Source organism: Chinchilla lanigera, unplaced genomic scaffold (assembly GCF_000276665.1).
Source record: "Chinchilla lanigera isolate Chin_1 unplaced genomic scaffold, ChiLan1.0 scaffold00041, whole genome shotgun sequence".
Lineage (NCBI taxonomy): Eukaryota > Metazoa > Chordata > Mammalia > Rodentia > Chinchillidae > Chinchilla > Chinchilla lanigera.
This window is the reverse complement of record NW_004955442.1, coordinates 14,941,180-14,968,174: the sequence shown is the minus strand read 5'-3', so window position 1 is coordinate 14,968,174 and position 26,995 is coordinate 14,941,180. Positions and strand designations below refer to the sequence as shown.

Here is a 26,995-nt window from a genome sequence, read left to right as displayed (position 1 = left end):
AAGAGGATCACTGTGAGTTCAAGGCCAGCCTGGGCTACAAAGTGAGTTCAAGGCCAGCCTGAACTGCATTGTGAAACTCTGTCTCAAAAAGACAAACAAACAAAAACCCCTGAAAAAAACTGCAGGTAAGTACTGAGTACTCCTGCAATGTCTCTCCAACTCAGGAACAAGTTATACTTCTCCCAGCCCCACCCAGGAGGCCTAACTCCCTGAATCCAACCAAATATTCTCCATGGGCTGACCATCCATAGTCCAAGGGCTAAGAGTTGCCCCCTGGACAAACCACAGAGGGCAGAGTAGGTGACTGAGCATGGAGTCCCCCGCTCAGATTGCACCTGTGTGGGTATTACCTGGGAGGCATACCTGTATACTCATCTTTCTAGGACACATACCTGTGTGTGCTCTCCTTGGGAAGAATAAAGGACAGCTCAGCCCCGGCGCTGCTTTCCAGAGTGGCATTGGGGATGTGGTGGTACACCAGCTGGGAGATGGCTTTGGGGTTGCAATGTGGCTCCTTCACTAGTGTCATGTGGTATCCAGCACCTAGAACACATGGGCTAGGCATATGGCCCTTTGGCTGTCCCCTCACTTTTCTTCCTACCTTCAATGGGGCTCATGCCAGGTAATTTCATGGTAAGAAAGCCAGAAAGGCAGAGATCCTTCATGCTGTCTTGGGGTCTTGCCTACAAACCCTAACTGGGAAGAGTTGCGAGGGGACCTGTGATGCTGAGTGTGGTATGGAGCACCTGCTGGAAGCCAGAGCCTTCCAGAAGATATAACCACCAGGGCAGGGAACCAACACAAGCAATAATCTGAGTGTTTGAGGGCATGTACTTTGCAGAATTAACACTGATTGTCACTGAGGCTCGAGGTTCCCAGGAAGAAATTTAGCAAGAGCAAGAGCCACCAAATACGTCACACACATCAGATCACTGCTCTCATCTCCTGCTTAGCATCACTCTGCAGGAACTGTCATATTCATGTCCACTTCAGGGACAAAGCTACTAGGAAGCCAGGTAGGAAGTAACAAGTGAAATGCTCAAGGCTGTGGCAGGCATGGCTCCTTGTCCCCTGAAACCTGTGCCATGTCTTTCTTGGAAAGGGAACTCCAGTATCTTTGTAGGGCACATGACCGCCCAGGATGAGGATGCCCCTACCAGTCTTCCTCCAGCCCACTGTGGCCACACTGGTGATCTCTGGGGCTGTGTGCTGGCTACTGGAAAGCCAGCAGAGCAGAGGTGGGAAGGCTTGGGCCTTGTGAAGAGCTCACTTCTGTCTTGAGTGTTGGGGTGACTGGAACACCACTGCCAGACTGGACCAGGTGGCAACCTTCACAAGGGAAGCGACCCCTACCCTACAAAACTGGGACCTGACCTGGGTCTCTACCCACTGCCTGGGGATGTATTAGGAGCCCAAGTGTATGTGACCTCTCTAAGAGACCTCCGCTCTCTGGAGCCCTGGTCATGACTAAAACAGAGCCCAACCATCCAGATTTTCTGCCCCACGTCCCTTAGTTCTCACTCCTGCCCTCTACTGGGGTGACAAAACAGGAAGCGGACAGAAAGCCTCTCCCTGCTACGCTCAGGGGCTGTCATCAAGGCTGATAGTGGGCAGTTCCCCTCAGCACAGGGAGGGTGGCACTGATCCTTCCATGAAATGGGGGCTGTCTGCTACTTGCCCCCCATCATATTTACCATATTTCTGCTTGAGAAACAGAGAGGACCCGCAGCACTGCAGCTCGCCCTTGGCCATGATGGCGATGCGGTCTCCCAGCAGGTCTGCTTCATCCATGAAGTGGGTGGTCAGCAGGATGGTGCGGTCATTTTTCTGCCGCTGAAGCAGGTCCCAGATGGCCCTCCTGGAGATGGCATCCATTCCCGAGGTGGGCTCATCTAGCATCAGTACCTGGGGAGCAGAGGCACAGCCTCATTGTGATGGCAGAGCTACACCTCAGGCTGGCTGTGCTGGAGGTGTGTGGAGCTTGAGTTGACTCGAGTGGCTTAAGCTCTGAAACTGAAAACCCCTGGGCACTGCTGCACTGTATTTGTCCACTGTATGTGGGGACCTAACCTATGGTGCTGGGGCCCACCGCTCTGTACCTTAGAGCCTGCAATGAGGGCGATGCCAATGGAGAGCTTGCGCTTCATGCCCCCACTCAGGAACCTGCACAGTGAGTTCCGCTTGTCCTCCAGACTGAGGATGTGCAGCATTTGCTTGACTTCTTCAGGGCATTTCTGGCGAGACAAGCCTTTCAGCTGAAATGGCAGGGGGTGGGGGAGATAAGGCAGTGCTGTCAATGGAAGCCTACCCTGCCCAGCAAGCTCCTTGGCTCGACAGACATCTCCCAAACTAGTTTGCTTGCCAGCACCCTTTACTCGTTGTGGGAAGAAGAGTTTATCAAACAGACTTTGCTTTGCTGGGAGGCTAATGTCACACATACGCAATGGAACCACCCCTACCTACAAGTCCCTGTCACCTATGGACTCACCTGCGCATAGAAGTAAAGATGTTCTGTGACGGTCAGGTTGTCAAACAGGACATCGTGCTGGGGGCACAGGCCCAAGCTCTTCCGGATTTGAACCATGTCTTGGGAAATTTCATACCCACCAATAAAGGCACGTCCACTAGTAGGGGGGAAGAGTCCTGGGGCCAAGCAAAAGACCCCAAAATTCAGTGTGAAAATCTTATCAGCATGAAGTATGATGACACTTCCCCTCTGTCACCAGGTTCCTTTCATTTCTTCAAGGACCCTGTGTGACAGAGTGCCAGGAACCCCTCTTCCCCACCATGGTGGGCTATGTCCACCTGAGCAGTGGGAACAGGAGGGAAAGGGACAGAGCTCTGCTATGGGTTGTGCAAGCCTGTCAGGGATGAGAACCCCCCCACACACACACACTTGCAGATATAAGTGTGTGTAGATGTGGAGTGAATCATTATCACAAGACCCCCATCTCAGATCTGGGTCTGCGAACTAAGAGGTGTCTTGGTGGTCAAGAAAATGAAAAGCTACCACAGAGTTGGGTACAATGCACCAGGGATGGCTTTCTAAAGAGGGTTTGTGACCAAACTGTTATCAGTACAGGGTGGGCCAGCCCTGAGTGACTTGAGATTTTACCATGGTTGTTCTTACTGATGCTACTAGGTTCAGGCATTCATGAGCAGAAGCTTGAGATCACTCACGGTACCCTGTATGTCCGACTGGGCTGTGGGGCTGAGGCTCAGCTGGGTATGAGAACATCTCAGGTCTTAGGGCTGGGAAGACTGAAAGCTGTACGAGGGACCAAGGCCAGACTGGCATGCAGCGGTGCTGACGGAGGGCCTGCGAGCCACAGGCAGCCTGGGTCTGCCCCTCACCTGTGAGCATGGACAGAGTGGTGGTCTTTCCTGCCCCGTTGTGGCCCAGCAGGACGGTAATCTGCCCTTCATACAGGTTTAGGCTCAGGTCCTTGACAGCTGCCTTTTCCTTATTTCCTACTTGGAAGACCTGCAGGAGAGGCAGAGGGTTGCGCTGGATTTTCCCTGGTCCCCAGCAGCCTCTCTCCTTGGGCCTCCCCTGGAATGTGGCCTCAGCGTCTCAGAAGTCAAGCCCAGAGGCAATCAGCATACGGAGGAGTGAAGCATTTGGGGTAGAGGCTGTGCGTCCCTGCTCTTCCCTTCCCACCCAACATGTCCCACTGCCTCTTTGATGCCTCTTTGCTGGGAAGCCTATGGCACACAATATAGCACAGCCCAGCATGTACTGAAGCTGGCAGGAAGCACAGATGTGACTGTAGATTCTCTGGTATCACCCTAAGTTTGGTCCTGTGCTGGGCAGAGAGGTGGTCTGTGTGCCAGGAAATATGTCAGGAGTAGCTGAGGGGCCCCAGCCCTCCTTTATCAGGTGCTTGGGAGAGAATGAGGCCTGGAGAGGGCACTTATGGCTGCAGGACCAGCCTGTTCCCAAGGTCCCCACTGGGAGGTGGTACCTTGGAAAGATGCTTGATCTTGATTCCAGCCACCAGGTCCTCGGGCTCAGCTTCAAAGTATTCAGTTCTGAGTGCTTTTTCGGGGTCACTGTCTTCTTCCTCTTTCCCCACGACCATCCTTGGGTTCCCACACCAGTAGGATGGCTGGGATGGAGGTGGACAGGTATCAGTAATGTGTGTCAGTCCATTTTATTTGTCGCCAACAAAGCAAACACTGACACACAAAACACAAGCAGCAACATGGCTCAGCTACCCTCTAAGAGCAGAATGGCAAAGCCGGTGCTGCTCAGAGTGAGTCCGTTAGCTGCTCCTGACTTGATTGCCCCTGGGAAGGTCTAAACCTCCACTTCTCAAGCTGGCAAGTGGGTACCAGAGTCATTCGTAGGCTTGTTGTGATTGTCACCTCAGAGGTGAAAGAGGAAAAGGAGCGTATTAATGACGACATTAACATGAAGATAGGGTTTTTTTTTTTCTTTTTGCCTTCAGTACTGAGAAATAAATCCAGAGCCTTTGCACTGAGCTATATTCCCAGACCTTTTGTTTTTATTTTGAGACAGGATCTTGTTAAGTTTCTCAGGATGATCTCGAATTTATAATCCTTCTGCCTCAGCCTTCTAGAGTGCTGGGATTATAGGCACACACCACCACGCACAGCTTAAGAGAGGTGATTGAATGCTCCAGTCCAGGGTGACATCCAGCCCCAAAGCATAAGGATCTGCATCTCCACACTACCTGCTTCCTCATTCAAGCTACACATGAATTCATAACCATCAGTGAGGCCAGATCTCTTTCCACCTACTCTTTGGCTACTACAATAACAGCCTCTGAGCTAGGGGTCAGAATACAGCCACAGATGGCAATACTCCATCCTGAGGGGAGCCTTGTACAAATAACACAGTGGGCAGTGGGCACTGGAGGACAAGCTGCGGGCTGGAGACCTGCCAACTTGCAGCTCTCTTCTCTGTGTATTCCTAATGTGTGGAATACTCTTTCTTTCTTTCTTTCTTTTTTTTTTGAGACAGGATCTCACTATGTAGTTCAGCCTGGCCTTGAACTTACTTATGTAGTCCAGGCTGACCTCAAACTCAGAGCAATCCTCCTGCCTCAGCCTCCAGAGTGCTGGGATTACAGGCATATGCCCCCACACCTGGTGCATCGCATTGGTATTCAGGGACACATTTCTCATATCTAAAGTGACTTTGAAATCAGGATGTATTTCACCACACATGCCATAGTTTAACCTTGGCATTTCTCTTCCATAATGAGAGACAAAGTAAGAATTAACTCTAACAACTAGGTGTCACCTTAGTTTTGATGAAATATAATAGCCGACACTTGATAAGTACTGTATTTGTTGAATCAAAAAATGTAGAAATATGTAGCCAAGTAAAGGGCCTCACACCTGTAGTCCCAGCTATTCAAAGTTCAGGGGGCGAGACAGAAGGATTGCAAGTTCAAGGCCAGCCTGGGCAACCTAGTGAGACCCTGTTCCAAAATTTAAAAACATCTGTAGATGTAGCTCTGTGGTAAAGAAACTCTGGATTTAGTTTCTAATGCAGAGAAAGAGAGGGTTGTGGGGAGAGACAGGAGGTGGTGGATCTAACCCACCAATAGAGAACTAGTTAAGTATGTGGAGTGCACATGTTGCAGTCATTATAAGTGAAGTTGGCTCATGAAAAGGTAAATATTTAAAAATATTTATCAATAAACAAGATTTATAAATATCTTTAGATAAAAATCTAAAACTAATAGACAGATGCATGTATGTATTTAAGATATGGTGATGCATGACTATAATCCCAGCACACTGGGAAGCTATGGTAAAAGGATCACAAATTGAAGCCCAGCCTGGGCAACTGAGAGACTCTGTGTCAGGCAAAAAAAAAAAAAAAAAGAATGAAAAAAGGGCTGGGATGTGGCTCAGTGTTTTGTTTTTTTTTTTTTTTTTTTTTTTTTGGTTTTTCTCCGGTACCGGGAACCGAACTCACGACCTTGCGCTTGCCAGGCAGGCGCTTTTGCCGCTGAGCTAAATCCCCAGCCCCGGATGTAGGTCAGTGAGAGGGCTCTGGGTTCACTTCCCAGCGATGCCAAAAAAAAAAAACCAACAAAAAACAAAACCCACAACTAAGATGTACTATAGATTTTTTTTTTTAAAGAAAGTTTCAAGCATTTCTTATAATACAGAGTTCTTTTTTTATTTTTTTCTCCAGTGCCTGGGACTGAACCCAGGGCCTAGGCAAGCCCTCTACCACCCCCAGCCAATACGACCCATTTTCATGAGTGAATATGTGCGTGTTACCTGTGCATCTGTGAGTCCATGACAGTGCACACAAAAGGTCTGAGGAGGCACTGCCGGAGTGCCAGTGGTGCTCCTTGCTGGCAGTGGGAAGTGCTATATATTCTAGCAACGCGATCACTTACAAAAAAATGTGTTGTTTTAGCAGCAGAAAACCCAGTATTTTTTATGAGCAAGGAGGAAGGGATGGGTGGGTAGACAGTAGAGGCTGTCAGCACTGGTCCTAAAGCTGGGGGCCTGCAAGCCCCTTCATCTCAGATGAGGGGTGGCTGGGCAGATCTTCATCTCTTTCAGAACCAGTCCCAAGGGCCATCAGGACATGCAGCTCACCATACACAGGGCAGGGCTTTCCATCCCGGGTCCATACAGGTGTTGAATGTCAGGGACACCCCCACCCTCCACAGAGGTGGCTCCACTTGGGCAGGGGCATTAGGACTCACCAGGAGGAAGAAGTACCAGGGCTGGGGCACGCCGAACTGGCCTGGGAAAACGGCCTCCACGTACCAGGTCACCAGACCATAGAACACAGAGTCCAGCAGCAGCATCCCTAGCACTTGCCCAAAGCAGAAATCATCGTCCACATTGACGGGACTCAGGAGGTTTTGCCACTGGATGCCTGTGCCTGGGGACACACCAGAAGATGGCCCCAAATCAGGCAGACTGAAAGGTGCAGGGAGCTCGAGGCTGCAAAATGGCACACGTGTGCAATTTGCCCTGTGTTGTTGCTGCTAAGTCGGTGTGACTATTCCCTTCCAGGCTCAGTAACAAATCTGACAACTTCTTTCAAGTCTTTAAGAACTAGCAAAAAGTTTATGAACTGACTAGGTGAGTTTGTATTTAATTGCTGACATGGATAAATATATACATACATACATACACACACTTATGCACATATGCATTTAACCATATATATACACATACATAAATACATACATTCTCACACATTGACACATATGACTTGGGAAAGACCAGAGTAAATGGATGTACATTTATATCCTTTTGCGGGGGTGGGTACCAGGAATTGGACTCAGGCCAGACAGGCACACTGAGCTATGTCCCTGGCCTCATTTATATCTTTCTTAAAGCTAAGAGACACATATAAAGCTCTCTTTAATGAAGTTCCTGGTTTGCCAACATAATAGTCCATACAGACTTGAGCCTGAGCAGTCATCCTTTGCGGACCTGAGGGCCCCGGATGGAAGTAGCTGTCTATACCCTTGGTAAATGTCAAACAGCCAGAAATGTGTCTATTATTGAAAATAAGAAAAGGGAGGAAGAGGGTGCCACATAGTTTTGGAAATGGCTTTCTAAAAAGTATTTGAACATTGGAAGGATCTGCTCATGGACAGAATCTACATTTTATTAGCACACTCCTAAACATGGAAGCACATGAATTTAAAATGCTAAAGTGTTAGAAGACATTTACAAAAGAAAAAAAAAAAAACAGTTCTAATTAAAAACAAAGCAACACTGAATGTTTCTGTGCCCACTCACCTACTTCCTTCCAGGGTCCAACATTTTGGAAGTTACAATAACTAGGAATTGCACAGTGCTATGGTTTGAATGTGTCGCCTGAAGTTCATGTGTTGGAAATAGTCCCCAGTTGGGAGGGGGGCCCTCATGAATGAACCAAAAGTGGCCCTGCAGGACAGGCTTTGCTCTTTTTCACTCTCTTGCCATGTGAGAAACAGCATTAAAGAGACTGCTTCATCAGACACCAAACCTGCTGGCGCCTTAATCTTGAACTTCCCAGCTCCCAGAACTGTGAGGGAAATGTTTCAGTTCTTTATAAACTATTCCGTCTCAGGCACTCTGTGATAGCAGCACAAATACAGCAAGATATAAGCCTGGAAGCCATGAGAGCATTTGGTCTAGAAAAGAAAATATCTGGATAGGGAAGGACTGAGACCATCTTATGTGAGCCCAGGCCAGTCCTTCAGAAAGTAGATTATATTTCTTTTTTTTTTTTTATACCAGGAATCAAACTCATGACCTTGCGCTTGCCACGCAGGCACTTGTGCTGCTGAGCTATATACCCTGCCTGGTAGATTATATTTCTTTTTTTTTTTCCGGTAGATTATATTTCATTCCTGCCAATACAGCCAGGATAATATGCAAAAGTCCCAGGCAGGCAGACGCTGAGCACCACCAAAGGGGCCAGACATACTTAGTGCCTCTCTGCGCATGAAGCCCTCTGAGGAGCCTGCTTGTCTCCTGAGGTAAGTTCCTCCGCTGGATGCAGTTTAGCCAACATGCTCCTTGGTGGCAAGAATCAGCAAGAACAGCTGGTGAGGGCAACACTCACCTTTGGCTTCAAATTTTCCTATAAGCTGGGCTCCCATGGCCATGGCCACGTTGGACAGGAGACAGGACAAGAGCTTCTGGTTCAGTGTCATCCAGTTGTAGTGGGGAGCCACGAAGAAGTAGGGAATGTATGTGAAGAAGTACAGGAAGCCGCCCACAGCCGCCGCCATGTTGGCTGCAGGGAGAGGGAAGCAACACAGGCCATGCTACAAACTCACCAGGGCACTTGTGCAGGTTCCAGTGGTCACAGGGAGCCTGGACCTCATCCAAGTCCTAGCACTGAGGGACTGCAGGCAGCCTGCCACTTCTTCTCAGGGGGAAGTGCCCTAGACAGCACCCTGCCCGGGGTCTCCACCTCCCTCCTACAGACCTCCCACCCAGCGGCTTCCTTGACGCTGCCTACTTGGTAGGAACCCTAGATTCTTGCCCCAGCTCCTCTTCCTGCCTGGTCTTCCCAGGCAATGGATGACCTCATTCATTCATTCATTCATTCATTCATTCATTCATTCATTCATCAGATGCTCACTGAGCACCTAGTCTGTGTCACACTGCTCTACGCACTAGGGAGATGGCTGCATACAGAACAGAGCAAACGCCTATTCCTGCCACAGCCTGGCCTCCAGTGGGGGTGAAGAGAAAAGTAAAGAATAGAATGTGTTCCATAAGGACAAGGCCCAGGCAGAGCCGCAAGGCACAGAATGAGAAAAGGAAGGCTTCAAGAAGGTGACAGATGAGAAAAGGCCAACAAAGGCAAGTGACCAGGTGGGTCAGGGCACAACACTGTGTCAGTCCATGGCCACAGAGCTCGACTCTGGTTTTAAGACCCCTTTACACCCTTAAAAATTAATGAATACACCAAAGGACTTTTTGTTATGTGTGATGGAGAGCTGGATAGAGCTCCACATTAACAAAAAATTTAAAGCTTTTCCCCCCTTCCTTCCTCTTTTCCTCCTTTCCTTCTTTTTTTGAAACAGGTTTCATTATATACTCCACAACAGTCATAAACTCACTATTTAGCTTGGGCTTGTCTCAAAGTTGCAGGGAATCTCCTGCTACAGCCTCTTCAGTGCTGGGATTACAGGTGTTTGTTACTACACCCAGCTTCAAAATTCAAAGTTTTAAATAATTTAAAAGAACAAGACAGGAGGAGGGGCACATACTTATGATCCCAGAACTCTGGAAGGAGGATTAGCTTGGGCAATTTAGGGACTGAGACTCTGGCTCAAAAGAAACGTGCTGGGAATATAGCTCAGTGCAGAAGCCCTAGGTTCAACACAAAGTACAAAAAAAAAAAAAAAAAAAAAAAAAAAAAAAAAAAAAAAAAAAAAAAAAACAATAAAAATTTTTTTTTTTTGAGATGATATGCAAATATTTTCTCTCACTGTGGGTTTTTTTTTTTTTTTTTTTTTGAGACAGGGCCTCACTATATTGCCCAGGCTGGCCCTGAACTTGAGATCTTCCTACTTTAGCCTCCTGAGTTGCTGGCATTGTAGGGGTATACCATCATGTCTGGCTGAATATAAACTTTTAAAATTGAAAACAACCATGTTTTCTATAATCCCGTAAGAACAGCAGCGTTTATTTACATGTTTGCCATGCCTGTAATATCTGACTTAACAGAGCATGCTGCTGCATTCTTCTGCTATATCCTGTTTTTGCTGTTGTTGAAGCATAAGGAAATGTGGCTTCACTCAGATACATAGTTGGAGACAGGAGGAAAGTTATGTTAGCCTTTATAGACATTTGTGGGTATTCTTCTTTGACATCATATCACATGTGCAATCAAACTAGCCAATGAACATGTCAAACTCTGTTACATTAAAACTCTTTGGTTTATCTTCCACCTTAAATGGACCTTTGCACTGTGAATAAATTTTAATGTGATGAATTAGTCTTTTAGAAAATACTGCTTATGGGGTCATGTGGATCTTCTACACACTGACAAATGTTATTATACAATACCAAAAAAATCACATTTCTCAATATTATCACCAATCTCATAAAAAAAAAAACACTTCAGGTATTGGGAAGCTGTCAAACTCATAGTGGTAGATTTGAGTTTACAAAATTGTATATTTCATAATAAAGCTTGACTTTATTATAGACATGAGAGTTATAATAAACTTGCCAGTGGTCTTCCTTTTTAAGGTAGGCTTAGATTCGAAAAACAGCCTATCAAATACCCTGGTGTGAATAACTTTACTCTCATGGCTATTCCTTGAGGCAAAAAGAGTGGTGTGAAAAACTGGCTAGTTTAGCTGACAACTCAGACAGTTGAGTGCACAGTACTCCTGAAGTCACATACTGTATGCTGCATAAATACTCTACGTGTACCTCCCATTTTGTCATGTAGAGTACTAAAACAAAGTACAGGAAGTTCCTGACTTATGAACATTCAAGTTATGAACTTTCACAGGTGTACTGTATAAGACTTACTTTGTTAGCTGACCGAACAAATATGACTTATGAACAATTCTCCCAGGACAGGGCCTGGGGATTTAGCTCAGCGGCAAAAGCGCCTGCCTGGCAAGCGCAAGGTTGTGAGTTCAGTTCCTGGTACCGGAGAAAAACAAACAAACAAAAAAAAACAATTCTCCCAGGACAGAACCTATATATTCAGGAGTCAAAACTTAATAAAATTAATAATTTCTATGGCTCCACCAGTGAAACTGGCACTTTTGTTTGTTTGCTTGCTGTGAGTGTCTAAAGAACATAGTGACCATAGGCATCCACCTTGTGGATTCATGCTCAGGACCTGGTGGTTTCATGCACTTTTATTTCTAAACCATTGCAATAAAGGTCAACATAGTATAAAATGCAAATACATCTTGGCATCATTATAAAACAGTATTGATTTTGTCAACCCCAAAAGGGTTCCTTAGGGATCCCGAGGAGACCACCCTCTGAAAATCCCTTACTCAGGCAGAACCAAAAACTACAAGAAGGGGATGAGATAGGGAAAGTATGAGTGGGAGACAGCAATGGCTGAGACATAGCTCATGGCTGCAGTGGGTGGGGTCTAGTTAGTTAGTGGAGGTGCTTTGGTTCTTCCTCAGTGTAAGAAAGACAGGCATGGTATGTTTTGAGCTGGGCTGAAATGAGCCCTGACTTGCATTTTAAGTGGATCACATTCTTGGTTACAATGAGGACTAAATGAGATCAAGGCCAGAAGCAGAAAAGCAGTTATATAAGACTGTTGCCACCATAAACCAGTCAAGGAGGATGGGGATCACTAAGGTGGGTAATGTGGGGGAGTGAGATGTGGTTGATGTTAAGGTGCATTAAGATAGGAAAGCTGAACTGGGTATGATGGCACATGGCTATAATTCTAGCATTCTGGGAGGCTGAGGCAGGAAAATTGCAATTTTGAGTCCAGCCTGGGCAACTTACGTGACTTAGTGAGACCCTGTCTCAAAATAAAAAATTAAAAATCGGGCTTAGGCTGTAGCTCAGTGCAAAGGCCTTGGGTTCAATCCTCATACCATAGTGAAAAAGAAGGAAGGAAGGAAGAAAGGAAAGAAGGAAGGAAGGAAGGAAGGAACGAAGGAAGGAAGGAACGAAGGAAGGAAGGAAAGAAGGAAGGAAGGAAGGGAGAACAAAGAAAAGAAGGGAGAGCTGATGGGATCTGCAGATGAACTAGACAAAGAGTGGGACATAGGAGTACAAAGATGTCAAAGACAATTTCCCAGATCCAGACTGAGCAGCTGGAAGAATGGAATTGCTACTTACTGAGATGGAAGGATCAGTTTCTGAGGAAAAGATTAAGGGCTCAGTTTTGGACATATTCCAACTGAAATGTATATTATCCACCCAAGGAAAGCTAGTGTGTATGAGTCTGGATTCCAAGAGAGAAACCTAAGCTGGAGAGCTGAAGTAGGGGTTATCAGCATGTGCAAAGCTCTCCAAAGGAAGTGGTATGAGCAGGTAAGACAGACTTCAAAAAAAGAATGCCATGAACTTTTTTTTCTTTTTTTCCATGAACTTTTAGGGATAAATGAAGAGATATTTCTATTAAAAAATAATTCTCCCCATAGGAATGGATAAAGAAACAAAAATTATTGAATAGATATAAGAATCAACTAAATAGTTCCTGAAAGATATAGTCATAGAGTAAAAATTAAACAGATGAGATATACTCTAGATATATACAGTCAATAGTGAGTTAGGGAACCAGAAGACAGTGCTCAGGGATTTATGCAGAATTCAGCATAAAGAGATCCCTCCATCCCCTTTCTCACTTCCTCTCTTCCTTCTTTCCCTTCTATCTTTGAGTCATGGTCTGTCTGTGTTGGGCCGGGAATATAGCTCAGTGGCATAAGCGTCTGCCTGACAAGCACAATGTCCTGAGTTCGATTCCCGGTACAAAAAAAAAAAAAAGATATATGATCTGTCTGTGTTGCCCAAACTATTCTCATACTCCTGGACTCAAGTGATCCTCCCACCTTAGCCTCTTGAATGCTGTGACCACAGGTATGCATCACCACACCTGGCTAGGAAGAGATATCTTAAATTATCAGAAGAAAGTTCAGAGACTTGTAGGACAGGCTGAGAGGCTCTGACAAAGCCCAGAAGAACAGAATTACAGGAACAATAAAAGCAGAAGCTGACAAAATACCAAATGGAGGAGACACAGGTTCTTAGAGAGAAACAGTCATAAGCAAAGGGAAGCCACATATTGCCTGTCAGCGGATTCTTGCTAATGTCATGGGTGGTAGGCGGCAATAAGGTGACACAGTAAAAGAACAGGGAAATCTACCCAGAGAGAATGCTATATGCAGCTAAAATATTATTTAGGAATGACGCAAAATAACGATGTCTTTGGCTAATCCAAAAAAATTAACTATTTACTGATCTATAGTAAAAGAACTGAAGTTCAACATCAAAAAAAGTAAATCCAAAAAAGTAGATCAAAAGTGTGCATCTGATACATGTTAGAAATTATGTGCACATATAATAGTAACTAATTGCTTGTGCTTTTGAAAAAATAAAACAAACTGCATGGTGGGAAGCTTGGGAGTTATTAATGGATATTTATTGTGTGGTCGGCTTGAACCATATCTGGGATGAATCTAGACATATTCACTAATTTACCTTTTTAGAAACTTTCAAAGGTAAGTGTAAGTGTAAGGGTAAGCTACGCTGACTCCTCCCTGGTCCACACCAGTGCTATGTCCTGTCTTCTTTCCAGCTCCTTTCTGGGGAGAGTTGAGGACTTTGCTGGGTTCTTCTGAGCCTGTCCCTCAGCAATCTGACACACTGTGTCCAGCCCCAGCCTTTCAAGTGTCCTCTACCCAGACAACCCAGTCTTTGGGTCATCCCCATTGATCTCTTTTGATCATTAACCTTGCACACCTCCCCTCCCAGTTTCCTAAGACTTAAGTCAGCCAGTGCACAGTCCTCTGGCCTCAGGAGCAAAAGGATTCACCTTTACTGAAGAACGTGCTGACCATGAAGCTGAAGGAGATGGAGGAAATGGCAAAACACAACAGGAAGACCAGCACCAGAGAGGGATCGCTCCTCGAGAGTACTGCCACATCCTTCTTCACCTGCAAGACAGGTCGCCCAATAGAGTGGTGGGTTGGAGCAAGAAAGGTAGAGATGGGGGGCCAGGGATAAAGCTCAGCGGCACAGCACCTGTCTGGCAAGCACAAGGTCTGGAGTTCAATTCCTGGTACAAAAAAAGGAGGTAGAGATGGGCCAGGAGGGGTTTAAACATCCTGCTCAGGGAGACATTGCTAGGAACAGTAGGAGCCCTTGCCTTAGCCAGTGGGAAGCCCCGCTGTCCTCTGCTCAGAAGACTTGCCCTGTGGTCAGTGGCCATGAGACACTCCATGCCAACAGCAGATCTCAGCCTGAGCCCTGGGTCTCGGGACCCTCCTTTTTTCAGAGCTCCCATCAAAGCCACACTCACCTTGACACAGAAGAGGACTGTCATGCAGGAAACTGCGATGAGGAGGAAGAGGAAGAACATGAGGAACCAGGCACTCCAGTGCAGCCAGCTGCTGAGCCCCATCATGCGCATGTACTCCTGTGAGGGATGGAAGGCGTCACATCTGCAGGCCACTGCCCATATCTGCCCAGGGGTGCATGTTTGTGTGGGTCTATCAGTGGACCAGGATGCCTGTGCTATGGACCAGAAGCCTGGACCCGGTAGCACAAGTGGGCTGCAAGGCAGAAAGCCCAGGTCTGGCTGTCATAGCAGCCCTTAACCAACAGCTCAGCCCTGCGTGTGGTATGAGTAATCTTCCCCTTCCTACCTTTTCTAGTCTTATAACCACCTCATCTGGTAGGCAATTCTGGGTCTCCACTCAGGACCCCCTTTCTCCCCACGTCATGGTGTGCCCTCTGCCTTTTACCTGGCAGTGGCCTGACTCTCCCTCACGGTGGAGCCAAGACAGTCTCCCCACTGGGCACACTAAGCCCCATCATGCTGGTACATCCCATCTTCTGCCTGTGCCTCTGCAGCACCTGACATGTGTACCCAGTAGGCCTTGATTAAGCTGTAAAATTCCCTCAAAGTCCTCCAGAGGTGCCCTTGTATTCTATGGGGCAATTCCAAATGCCATATGTGTGTTCCTGAGTCTTATGTGGTACCAAGTCTTCTCCCTAGAAGCTTAGCCTGGTTCCTTCCCTTTAGCAGGAAGATCCTGCAGAAAGATCCAACCACAGACATCAGTCTCCTGGGCTCTGGTCGTGGCACCAGATCAGACTGTGGCTGTGAAGATTAGAAGCCATAGTTATCCATCTCTTTGCCTTTGGCTGTTTTGAAAGGAAAGGCCAGAATCTAAGGGCACTCCTGCTGGAAGCATAAGGTGCAGTATCAGGTGTGGCTCGGACCACACCTTCCTTCCCTGCCTCAAGTCAAGCCCTTAGGAGGTGTGGTGAGGAAGCTCAGCTTGTCCACTGACCAACACTGGTGGGGAGTCCTGGGCATCTAAAGCTGCAATGTCCAATGGCAGCCAGTGACCACAGGTGGCTATTTCAACTTAAATTAACTAAAATGTAGTACAGTGAAAAATTCAGCTCCTCAGTTCAAGTGCGCTGTGATGACCACAATAGCTAGCAGCTACAGGACAGTCTATGGTCACAGACAGCTCCACTGGGCAGCACTGGAAAGGACGAGGAGAGTGGGATTGATTAACTGACTCTTACATGCCAGGAATGGGGCTAGACTGTTGATATTCCTATACTTTCTTATGCACAATTTCAAACCTTTTCAGGAAAATCAAAAGATGAAGTATAATGGCCTTTAATAAACCTACCACTTAAACTCTGTAATCATGTAATGCTTTGCCTACTTGTTTGATTGGTGTTATCTAAACCATTTCTATTCCACTGCTAACTATCTCAATGTTACCATCATTTATTATTACTTTTTTTTGTCTTTGTGAGACAGGGTCTCCCTATGCAGTTCAGGCTGGCCTTGAACTCACTTTGTAGCCCAGGTTGGTCTTGAACTCACAACGATACTCCTGCCTCAGCCTCCTGAGTGCTGGGATTACAGGCCCGGCTGCCATCATTTATTTATGTTCATCATTAGTGTGATTTAAGGCACCCAAGTAGGTCACTGACTTCCTGGCTAACTGCCAAGCTTCTTGTCTGCAGCAGTTTAAAACCTCCAATTACCACAGATTTTAAAATATTCTAAATGTCATTCCACTAGCCCTAGGGACATTTCCAGAGGAGAAATTGCAAATAAGTTCTGGACGATGGTGATGTTGTTGGTATGAGTACAGAAGTGACACTGTTGTCCCTCATCAAGCTATGCCTGTACAGTGGCACTTTGCATGCTCTGTGATTTCCCATGTTTGTGTAAGCCTAACTATTCATAACTATGGCTGCCCTGGATCTATACATAATGTTGATTATATTCCTATTCAGCTATGTAACTGAACATTTTCTCTCACGGTTAATGTAATCCCTATAGCTGCAATGTCCAACAGAGAATGCAAGCCACATATGTAACTTGAAGATTTATAGTAGCCACATCAAAAATGGAAAGAGGCAAGTAAAATGCCCTCAATGCTATATTCTATTTATATATCCAAAATATAATCCTTGTAGCCTATTTTCAACATATAAAAATGTGACTGATTACACTTTTGCAGTAAGTCTTCAAAATCAGGGTGCACTTTTACACTTCTGGCACAACTCAGTTGTGACTAGGCACACCGCATGAGCCCAATACCCTTGAGGCTCTCCCAGCACAGCTCCAGGATCACCTCCAGTCTTAGTGTTCAGCACATCAGCTAAGGTGCTTCACTGGGTTGTAGGAACCCATACATGCCAACCTGATTTCAAGGAAGCCAAGATGGGCTGGAGTCACAGTGAGCATCCACCTTGTGCTTTGGCTCTTGAGACTGCAGCACATGGGAAGGATGGCAGCCTTAAAATGAGGCTAGACTTCCAAAGGAACCCTGAGACACACTGCCATGGCAGCATCATTCCCAGAATCAACTTGCTAAGATGTCACAAAGCCACACAGGAGAATTACCTTCAGTTTTCTCTCTTTCTCCTGCACCACAGCCCGGATGATGGTGAGGGATGTGTAGGTGAAGCTCAGCATGAGTAGCAGGGGAAGCTGGTACTGGATGGCAACGAGGAAGGGGTCTGAGATAAATGGGGGGAATGGAAACCTCTTTGCGGTCACCGTGAGCTTCTGGAAGAGCTGGTGTGCTGAGGCGTTGGCATGGTAGTGCATGATGGCTTTGTCCACGGCATGCTGCACTGCCAGGAAGCCCTCGTGGATGTACCCTGAGTGCAGAGGCAGAGGACAGTTGTGTTGAAGGTGCTATGTTGCATGCTAGAGAGCTCCTACACCGGGGCCTCTAGGAGTCCCCTGAGGAAAGGGCCCAGGACTTTACCAGATGTCCCTTTCTATGGCCACCAATAGCGACCAGCACTGTTCAGTGGTCCCATGAGAGAAGGGAGAAAACATGCCACATACTGACAGCAAACAAGAGTGATGTCATTGTTACTTCCACTTCATAATTAACATGATACACATACAAATCACACACATGATCACATTTTTTAAAAAATCCTGATACAAACTTGGCTAGAGAGATTGTGTGGCCCAACTGAGTTTCTCAGGATTCTAATTAAAAAAAAAACTTAGGCTAAAATACACTAGGAAATAGTACACCAAGAGTTAGCATGAAGCTGAGTGTGGTGGCTTATAATCCTAGTATTTGGGAGGCTTATAGGGAGGATTTTTGAGTTTAAGGCCAACCTCATCAGGTTTGAGGTCTCTCTGAGCTACATCATGAGATCCCATCTCAAAACATAATAAAACAAAACACCAAATAAATAAGAGGTTAGGGAAAGTAGAAACAACAAAAAGATCTGAGGAACAGGACAGCATTTCCCACATATGGTGAGAGGAGTGGGTCCTTATTGTCGTCCCAACAGTCTGGGAGCCAAGAGAAATAAGCTGATGGCCCTGGAGTCTAATTGACAACAGGTGGAAGGCAGCTGAGACCAGAAGCAGGTCCAGACCTTTGCAAAGTCAGAAGAGAAGGCTGTGGTGAGCGGATGTTTCTTAAGACTACTGTAACTACCATCAATTCAGTAGCTAGAAACAATAGGAACCAGGTGTCTAACAGCTCAGGAAGCCGGAAGTCTAACCTTTGTGTCTCTGAGTTAGAAACCCAATGTTAGGAGGGCTGTATTCCCTTTGGGACATCAGGGAGAATCTCTCCTGAAATTTTCCAGTTTGTAACAGTCACCCATGCTCTCTGACTTGTCCCTTCTTTCTCTTTCATTTGTTCATTCTTTTTTTGTTGTTTTTTTGAGAGAGGTTCTTGCTATACAGTTTAGGCTGGCTTTGAGTCCACCACAATCCTCCTGCCTCAGACTCCCCAGTGCTGAAATTATATGCATGTGCCATCACCCTCAGCTTCTTGTCTACTTTTAAGGACCACAGAGATGACACTGGGTCCCAGAGGATAACTAACAATAATTCTGCCCTTTTTTTTTTGGTACTGGAGATTAAACCTAGGTCCTCATGCATGCTAGGCAAGTATTCTACTACTGATCTATACCCCCAGCCCTTTTCTTTTTCTGTTTTTCTCAGTAAAGTGTCCAGCCTGACACTGAACTTATGATCTCCCTGTTTCAGCCTCCTGAGTGCTAGAACCAGGCATATGCTACATCAGGCTTGATCTTGCCATTTTAATATCAGCTCACTAGCACCCTTAATTCCATTCTGCCATGTACCCTGACATGACCACAGGTTCCAAGCACTAGGGTGTGGGTGACTTTGGGGGCTACGACTCTGCGAACTACAGCACTCCAATCTGAGTTGTTGTCTCAGTGGCAGGCAGGCTGTGGCCCAGTCACTGGAAGAGCTCCAAGTGCTTTGTGACTCCTCTTAGCTTGCTCTTTGGACACCCCAAAGGAGTCTGTGCCTTCTTGTGAGTGTCCCAAGGGGCACAAGGCCTAGGAGAAACAGGCCCAAGAAAGGGCAGGCTTGGCACTGGGAGAGAAAAGGTAGCCTGAGGCTCTGTGAACCTCAGGGATGGAGAGGGGACATAGGCTGCAGGTGTAGATAGTGGCGAGAATGCCAAATTTCTCCTGACACAGACCTGTTCGCTGCCTGGGCTGCAACCTTTAGACAAGAAAAATGCAATATGGCAACCACACCCTAAGACACCCTAAGAGTATATGTGTATGGTCCTCTGTCTCTCAGGTTTTAAGGTCATTATAATAGCAGATGCTTAATTATACTACCTATTACGTGTGTCTAGGATGGTGCAGGGTGGAGGTTCCCTCTTCACACTGGAGCTTCAGAGCAGCTAATGATATCCCCAGGAGACAGTCCTGGACACCAAGGCTCAGGGAGTCACACAACAGGTGAGGGGTACAGCTGAGCGTAAGGTCCTATGCATTCATGTCATGTCTTTTCATGACATCACACTGTCTCCCGTATAAATACTCCCCTGTTCTCACTCACATATTGTCCTTTCCAAGATTTTGTCACTTGGCTACGTGATCTTCATCATTAGGACTCTGCGCTAGGCAAGTGCAAGGTCATGAGTTCGGTTCCCGGTACCGGAGAAAAACCAAAAAAAAAAAAAGAACTCTGCGCTACTCCCTTTTCCCAGGCATGAAGCCATCGTGATATATCAATGACTTTCCCCTTTGGAAATGTTTACAATTATAACTAAAGCTATGGTGAACGTTTTTGTGCATGTAGATTTTCTCCTTCTTTCAGACCATTTTGGGCGTTAACTTCTTATCAGAAGGATGCAGGGGTCTGATGCACTGACATCTGGGTGAAAGCAGGACTAGACCTGTCCTACCTCATGGCAGTACCTACCTCTTGGTGGGTTCTGAGTTTTACTTTAACTTGTAAGAGTCCTTTTTATAACAGAAGACATTTGCCCTTTGTCATCCACTGTAAATGTTTTCCTGTCTCTTGTTTGCTTTTAAAGTCAGCTCTACCTTTTTCTGTTTTGGTAAATTCTGAGCTTGTACATAATGAAGTCTTTCAGTCATTTCCTATTTTTCTATTGCTTTCAAAATTTGGACATTTTTCCTCCCAAAATTTGAGTTGAGGACCTCTAGCTTGGCATCTGTGTCTTAGTAACCAGCATCTCTAGTTGCAGGCATTAGGTAGCTGTTATAACAGCTGGACACAGCTTCTCCAAAGCCCCTGGTTAGATGACCTATCCAAGGCCTCATTCTGGGGCTTCTCAACTCCCATACCTCAACTGGTTTATCTGTTTCTCTTCTGGATTTAAAATCCTGTGCTCAAGCACCAGCTTTGGGACAGCCCCTGGCACCAGCAAAAGGGCTCTCTAATTACTGTTACTTGGAAGCTGCCTCCTTCCTAATACTGACGGTCTCATCAAGTCAGGTTCCATGGAGCCTTTCACCAACACCTCTAATGTGCTCTGTCTCCTGCCAGATCTCTGGAAAACTGCACTTTCTAGAACCCTTGGTTTTCCACCTGGAACCTACAGTTGGTCTTGGTCTGAGGGCTAATGCTGGGTGCTGGGTCCTGAGCTCTTGTCATTTTTTGGTCCCTAGGTTGGTTCCAAGACATGTTCATGTTTCAGAGGAGGCAAGTATGTTAACTGCTGGCCAAATCTACAGCGTACAGACCACAGCAGGCACTGAGAGAGAATCAGAGTGGCCAAGATCCAACTTGGATACAAATTACTGATTCAAGTAAACTGTGGCTCGATTATACACAAGGACTGCAGACCTTCAAAGGCCTAGACTGTTCTACACAGACTGGGACACAGAGAGAGGAGAAAGGTAAAACCACACCAAAAGAGTGAACACAAACCCAGAAATCTTAAAAAAACTGGGAGACAAATGTGTCATTCAAGGTTGTATGTCTTTGGGGACACAAGAAGAGAGCCACTGCTCCTTTCAAAGCATATTTTTAGCCTTTCAGAAGCTAGTTTTGCTGAATGTTTCTTTCTTCTCCTACAAACAAGAAGATAAACGTCCCTAAGAAGTACTCGTGCAGAGAGATACAAGGTAGGCTCACCCTACTGTCATTAATCAGCAGCCTGAGGCTGAGAAAGGCCCCAAGAGTGCTTCTCACCAGGCTCCCCACCATCGGGGGATGCAGGCTCCCTTGGTCCTGGGCTTGGGAAAAGCGGAAAAAGGGAAGTGGTGTGCCAGCCCTCTGTCTCCTTCAGGAAAAAGTTGCCTGTCTGAGTCCACATGTAATTTCTCCGTGTGTAACTGAAGCGCAGGTGATATTTTACCTGTGGAAACAAAGAGAAAATAAACTGTTCTGAGGGATTCAGAGTAGACATATGGGTCCAGTGAGGATAAGTTCCCAGGCCTCTCATCACCAAGGCTGGCACCACAAGCAACTTACCACACCCCACCTAGAAAATGTTCCAGCAGCCTAAAAAATGTCAGAGCGAGTGGTTCCACCCAGCAGGGGCAGAGAACCCCACAGGTGTACCTTTGAGGGGTTTGCAGTCACTCTGCGGCCATCTAGCAACACAAATGCCACAGGAGATGGATGCACCACTGACCACTACCTGCTTAAGATCAGTGGAGGCACATCAACATTATGAGAGGTGGTTTTCTAGTCGTAATGCCGTCAAGAAAGAAAACACGTTTGTGTGTGTGTGTGTGTGTGTGTGTGTGTGTGTGTGGTTAATGGTGACTGAACCCAGGGCTTTTGCGCTGAGCTACATCTCCAGCCCTTTTTATTTTTATTTTGAGACAGGATCTCACTAAGGTGCCTGGACTTAAATCTAATCCTCCTGTTTTAGCCTCCGAAAGTGCTAGGATTACAGGTGTGCACCACCATGCCTAGCCCAAGACCAGTAATACCTTTCATGAAATGAGAGAATCAAAGGGGTCTGAAGTGAGTATGTATGGGTGGGTAGATGTTTTAAACTGTCCTGGGCGAATAGGTTAGAGTGTCACCAGGCTCCCTTGCATGGGGGCAGAGTGGTGATACTGGACCTAGAAGAAAGTCTAATGTTTGCTCCCATGTAGGCAGGGGTCGAAGGAAAAGCAACTTTGTTTGTAGATGGAGTTAGTTACCAGGTGGGCTGTACTCACCGTCAGTGGCAGCGGCTCCTTGCTGTGGTTGGAGGCGTTCTCAAACACCACAGCGGCCAGCACGTTGGAGGAATGGTTGTCATACCGAATGTAGTCCTCGAAGTCCTTCTCAGAGGGAAAGCTGTGCACTGTGAAGCGAGCATTGCAGCTGTGAGTTTTCCAACCATCTCTGCCACCCCCCCCACCCCCGTGAAAGCCTTGGGATGTCTGGCCACTTGAAGTAAAGAAACAGTAAACTGACAAGACTCTCCAAGGCTCTGTAAGTGGCTTTGGCTTCGGCAGACAGACATACTGTTGTAGATGGACAGAACCAACAGTCAGGACCAGGTCCTGGACTTCTGCTATGGTTTAGAGCTGGGCTAGACATGAACTGGGAACAAGATGGAGTCACAAAAAAAACTGTAAATGATCTGGATTGGGGTCTGCAGCCATAGATAGCTTTTCTCTCTCATAACTACCATGGCATGTTTTAAAAATTGGAGTGAATACTAATTCCGATGACTTTTATGTCACTTCAGTCCTATTTTACTTAGAGGGACTTACAGTAATTATTAGGTAGAGGCTAGAGAACAGCCACTAACAACTGCTACACTGAGCTCAACAAGCCACAGGAAGTATATAGCAACAGGAAGAGGAACAATAGTTTTATGCTAAAGGGAAAGATCTAGAAAAGATGACCAATACATGTTTCCTGGAATTCCCCTCAACAACTCTCTCTCACTTTCTTTTTGGGTTTTTTGTTGGGGGAAGGAGGTTTGAGACAGTGTCTCACTATGTAGTCACGGCTGACCTTGAATTCACTATGTATAGGCCAGGCCAGCCTTGAACTCACAGCGATCCTCCTGCCTTAGCCTCCTGCATGCTGGGATTATAGGCATGTGCCACCACACCCAACTGTCTTTTTCTTTGTACTGGGGACAGAATATAGGGCCTTTACACTGCACTATACCTCTAACCCCTTTTTATTTTATTTTTGAGACAGGGTCTTGCTGGGTCATTAAGTTGCCCAGGGTGAGCTTGAACTTGTGATCCCTTTGTCTCAGCTCCCAGAATGCTTGGATTACAGGTGTGTGTCACCATGCTCAGTTCCAATGGCTTTCTTTAAATCTGCCCTCCAAAACCGTATCTCAGAAAAGATCCTTTGTGTTGTGCACGAAAACTGTGATTTGCTCTTATAATTAAGGGGCTATCCTTGGCTGAGTCCACTCAACTCCCCTTTACCTAGTGCCAGCTATAGCTAAAGACCCTGTTATGGCTAACACATGTCATACATGCTACTTTGCTAGGCGTCTGCTCTGGACAGATAAGTTAGCCAGAGTCCTGAGCCCCATTTTTATGAGACATGGACAAAAGGGAGTCCAGGGATTCATCAGCTGGTACAGCCAATGAGAGGAGAAATGGTGTGGTCTTAGGCCACAGGTTTTTTTGTTCTGTTTTGCATTTTGGCAGTATTGGTGAGGCCCTTCCCACTGAGCTACATTCCTAGGCCTTTTTAATTTTTTAATTTTTAATTTTTTGTCTTTTTGAGACACAGTTTCACTATGCAGTTCAGACTGTCCTTAAACTCACTTTGTAGGCTAGGCTGGCCTCAAACAGCAATCCTCCTGCCTCAGCCTCCCCAGTGCTGGGATTATAGGCATGCGCCACCATACCTGGCTTAACTTTTAAAATTTTTATTTTGAGACTGGGTCTTTTAAGTCATTAAATTGCCTAGGTTGGGCCCAAACTTACAATTCTCCTGTCTCAGCCTCCCAGAATTCTGAGATTAGGGTTGTGCGCTACCAACCAGGCTAGGCTATAGCTCCTAAACCAGCTCTTTCCTGTATCCTGGGGCCTCAATTCCATGCACATAGCCTGAGACAACAGCATCACCACAACCCAGACCTGCAGCCATCAGAGCTCCTCCAAGTTTTCCCCGTGCCTCCTGTGGTCTCACCTCTCATGTTGATCACCAGTGCCCTTCTCACTGACTCTGTGATGGTTTTTGCAGCAGCACTGTGGGAAGGGATATACGCCAGCTCCCAGGTGCCCCCTACTGGAGGGAATTCGAAGAACAGGGGCAGCTCCTGGATGGACTGGTCAGGGTAGACAGTTGCATTGGGCACATTTTCTGATTGGATCTTCAAGCGAAGCCAAATCAGGATTCCAGAAAACAGCAGGGGTAGAAAGAGTTCCAAGACTGTCACTAGGACCTTCCTCTTCTACAAGAGAAATAACCATCACTGCTGATGGTATGCTCCCCACTTCAGGGTATCCCCGCCAAATTTCTGTATCGGCCAAATTCTACAGCCACCCATCCTCTGGGACTGGACCCACCTGCAACGTGTAGTTCTTCCACAGAAGGAGCACCAGCTGCCGAAGCACCGCCATCCTGTCAGCAGCAGGGACGCCCAGCACTAGCCATGGACCAAAGATCAAAAGTTTGGGTACGTGACAAAAACACAACCATGGGTGTCCAGGGAAGAGCTGTAAACCCTCTTCTTCCATGTATTTCACTTTTTCTGCCACCTGAACTCCAAACGCCCCAGAGAGAAAGGCATGCAACTTTGTGCCACGCTAACACCCCAACACTCCATTCCGCCTGAAGAGCATGTGCTCTTTTGGGAGACCGCCTTGTTTCTCAGCAACATGCTACTCATGTAAACTGTGACTGCTACAGTGGCATTGATCATCTGATCATCTCTATTTCGAAGTTTTCTGTAGTAAACATGCATCTGCTATTTATCAGCAAATAGGCTCATGCAGTTCCCCTCCCTGACTAGCTTTACTTCCACCCCACACAGAACCGGGAAAAGAGAACTCAACTCAGTATCGTGGGTGTGGCTGACTTCTAAGATGTGAGGAGAAATACAGAGGGAAGGGAAGGCCAGGGAATTCTGGCCCTGGATGACCTTGTCCACCCAGGAGCAGGTCAGGGAAGGCAGATGTGTGTGATGATCAGTCATCCTCTCGTGGGTTTGAATTTAAGGATCAGGTTTTCCTGTTGTTATTACAAATATTGGAATCTGATCCTCCACTACATAAGAATTGCCATTTTTACTTTTACTGCTTGTCCAAAGGAAATGTACACCAAGAAAAACTCAATCCTATATTACATATAATTTTGGGTGAGTACTGGGGGATTGAACTCAGGGCCTTTGCCCTGCGGTATATCCCCAGCCCTTTTTAATTTTTTATTTTGAGACAGGGTCTTGATAAGTCACTAAGTTGCTTAGGCTAGGCTCAAACTTGTGATGTTCCTGCCTCAGTCTCCCAGAGTGCAGGGGTTATAGGTGTGCACTACCACACGTACTTACATATAATATATGAATTCAGCATATATAACTGGGAGAAAATCCATCATAAGATTATCAAACACAAGGGATAGCAGAAACAAGAGCTTAGATTTAGAGAGATACCAGTCACATTTTATAAACCCATTTTACTAAATTTCAAATATAGAAACAGATTAGTTCTAACCTGTTTGCGAAGTAAGTGGTCTAAGTTAGCTCAGGTAGAGTCCACAAGGCTCAGGATCAGATGGACCGCATTCCAAAAGCTGAGGGCATGAAGGTCAAGTGTATAGACCTACAAGGGAGGGAAGGTGTACCAGCCACGGGAACTCCTGGTCTTTGTCCAGTGCTGAGAGCTGCAGGCAAGCAGAGAGGAACACTTCCCATGCCAGCACCCTCCAAATGGGGAAAAGCCTCGTGACTCATGGTGGGGTAGTTTCAAATTCAGTTAATCAGCTCCATGTTCAGGGTTAATACTAACCAAACACAACCTGCCAGTCAGGTTAGGACAGTAGAGTATAGTTAGTGAATAATTCATTAATTGAACTAACACCACTATCAGTATGACTTCCTGGAGCTGTAGGGCACAGGGTGAGGGACTATTATTACAATTTTTTAAATGACCTGTTTTACTTTTGGCTTTAGTCAGTTCAAAATAATTTCCAGCGAGGCCCTTGCTTGCTTTCTCTCCCTCTTTCTCTAGCACTGAAACTCTTTCCTTTTTTTTTAAGCTGCTGATATATACTACTACTCAGGATTTTTGCTTTCAAGGGTAGTCAAGAAATTAATTGCAAATTAAGATATGAGTTTTATTAGTCATACGGTTAACATGTCAAAAAAGCCAAAAGAGTGTGAAGTCCTATTAAGTGGCAACTTAAATTAGCCCAACTCTTTTTTAAAAAAAAATCATCAGTTAAGGGTTGGTATGTGGCAGAGCACTCACCTAGCATGTGTGAGGCCTTGGGATCTATTCTTAGTGCCAAATAATAAACAAATACATGAAAATTAATAAGGGAGAAAAACCATTTTAAAATCAGCTGGAAATTAATAAAGGAGCCGTGACTTTAATGACACACTAATCGTGTGGTATGTGAAAGGTTTCCAGAAGTGGTTTAGGTGAGAAGGAAATGGAGTGCCTCTGGTTAAGGCCAATTCAGATAGGCATCTGGTCTGGCTGAGATGAACTTTCTTTCTCCACCAAGACAGGAATATAAAAAGGTGACGGTTTGATTAGGGAAATAGCTTCCTTTTCAGGAAAGGTCGGGCCCAGAAAGAAAACTTGACCATCCTCACTTCTACCCCTCCAGGGCAGTGAAGGACACATTGTCCTCTCTCCTAGTCCCCAACTTACACGAGTCTCAGGTGAGGCTGGCCACAGGTCCTCCTTGGGGCTATGGGCAAACTGGCCAGGTGAGGATGGCGCTGCACAGAGGGTTCCGGGGCGGGGCCAGCAAACCTCTGGAGTGCAGCAGGGCGGTCTTGGGGTACAGGGGTGCTGAGGCCTCGAGGAACATCAGGAGAGACCTGCGGCTCACAGGCATGACTTTCTGGCACCTTCAGGCAGATGGACGGTGCTTAAGCATAAACAGAAAAATAATCACAAAAGACCTCTTACC

General features: G+C 46.2%; 1 protein-coding gene across 2 annotated transcripts in view; it reads right to left on the bottom strand.

Annotated features, from left to right (window-relative positions):
• Abca3 (ATP-binding cassette, sub-family A (ABC1), member 3) overlaps positions 1-26,995 on the bottom strand; it is a 55,943-nt gene that overhangs the window by 21,318 nt on the left and 7,630 nt on the right. The window contains exons 2-18 of one of the 2 annotated variants that reach the window (XM_005391429.2): positions 26,731-26,953; positions 25,567-25,735; positions 24,424-24,503; positions 24,044-24,308; positions 22,108-22,235; positions 21,125-21,290; positions 17,060-17,319; positions 14,477-14,593; positions 13,991-14,111; positions 8,567-8,740; positions 6,702-6,883; positions 3,966-4,109; positions 3,355-3,484; positions 2,489-2,643; positions 2,100-2,255; positions 1,695-1,905; positions 393-543 (exon numbers count right to left, since the gene is read on the bottom strand). In XM_005391429.2, coding sequence (XP_005391486.1) covers positions 393-543; positions 1,695-1,905; positions 2,100-2,255; positions 2,489-2,643; positions 3,355-3,484; positions 3,966-4,109; positions 6,702-6,883; positions 8,567-8,740; positions 13,991-14,111; positions 14,477-14,593; positions 17,060-17,319; positions 21,125-21,290; positions 22,108-22,235; positions 24,044-24,308; positions 24,424-24,477 — 2,414 coding nt within the window. In that variant the 5' untranslated portion in view covers positions 24,478-24,503; positions 25,567-25,735; positions 26,731-26,953. The remainder of the gene's footprint in view (positions 1-392; positions 544-1,694; positions 1,906-2,099; positions 2,256-2,488; positions 2,644-3,354; positions 3,485-3,965; positions 4,110-6,701; positions 6,884-8,566; positions 8,741-13,990; positions 14,112-14,476; positions 14,594-17,059; positions 17,320-21,124; positions 21,291-22,107; positions 22,236-24,043; positions 24,309-24,423; positions 24,504-25,566; positions 25,736-26,730; positions 26,954-26,995) is intronic. The other variant, XM_005391428.2, reaches the window with a different exon arrangement.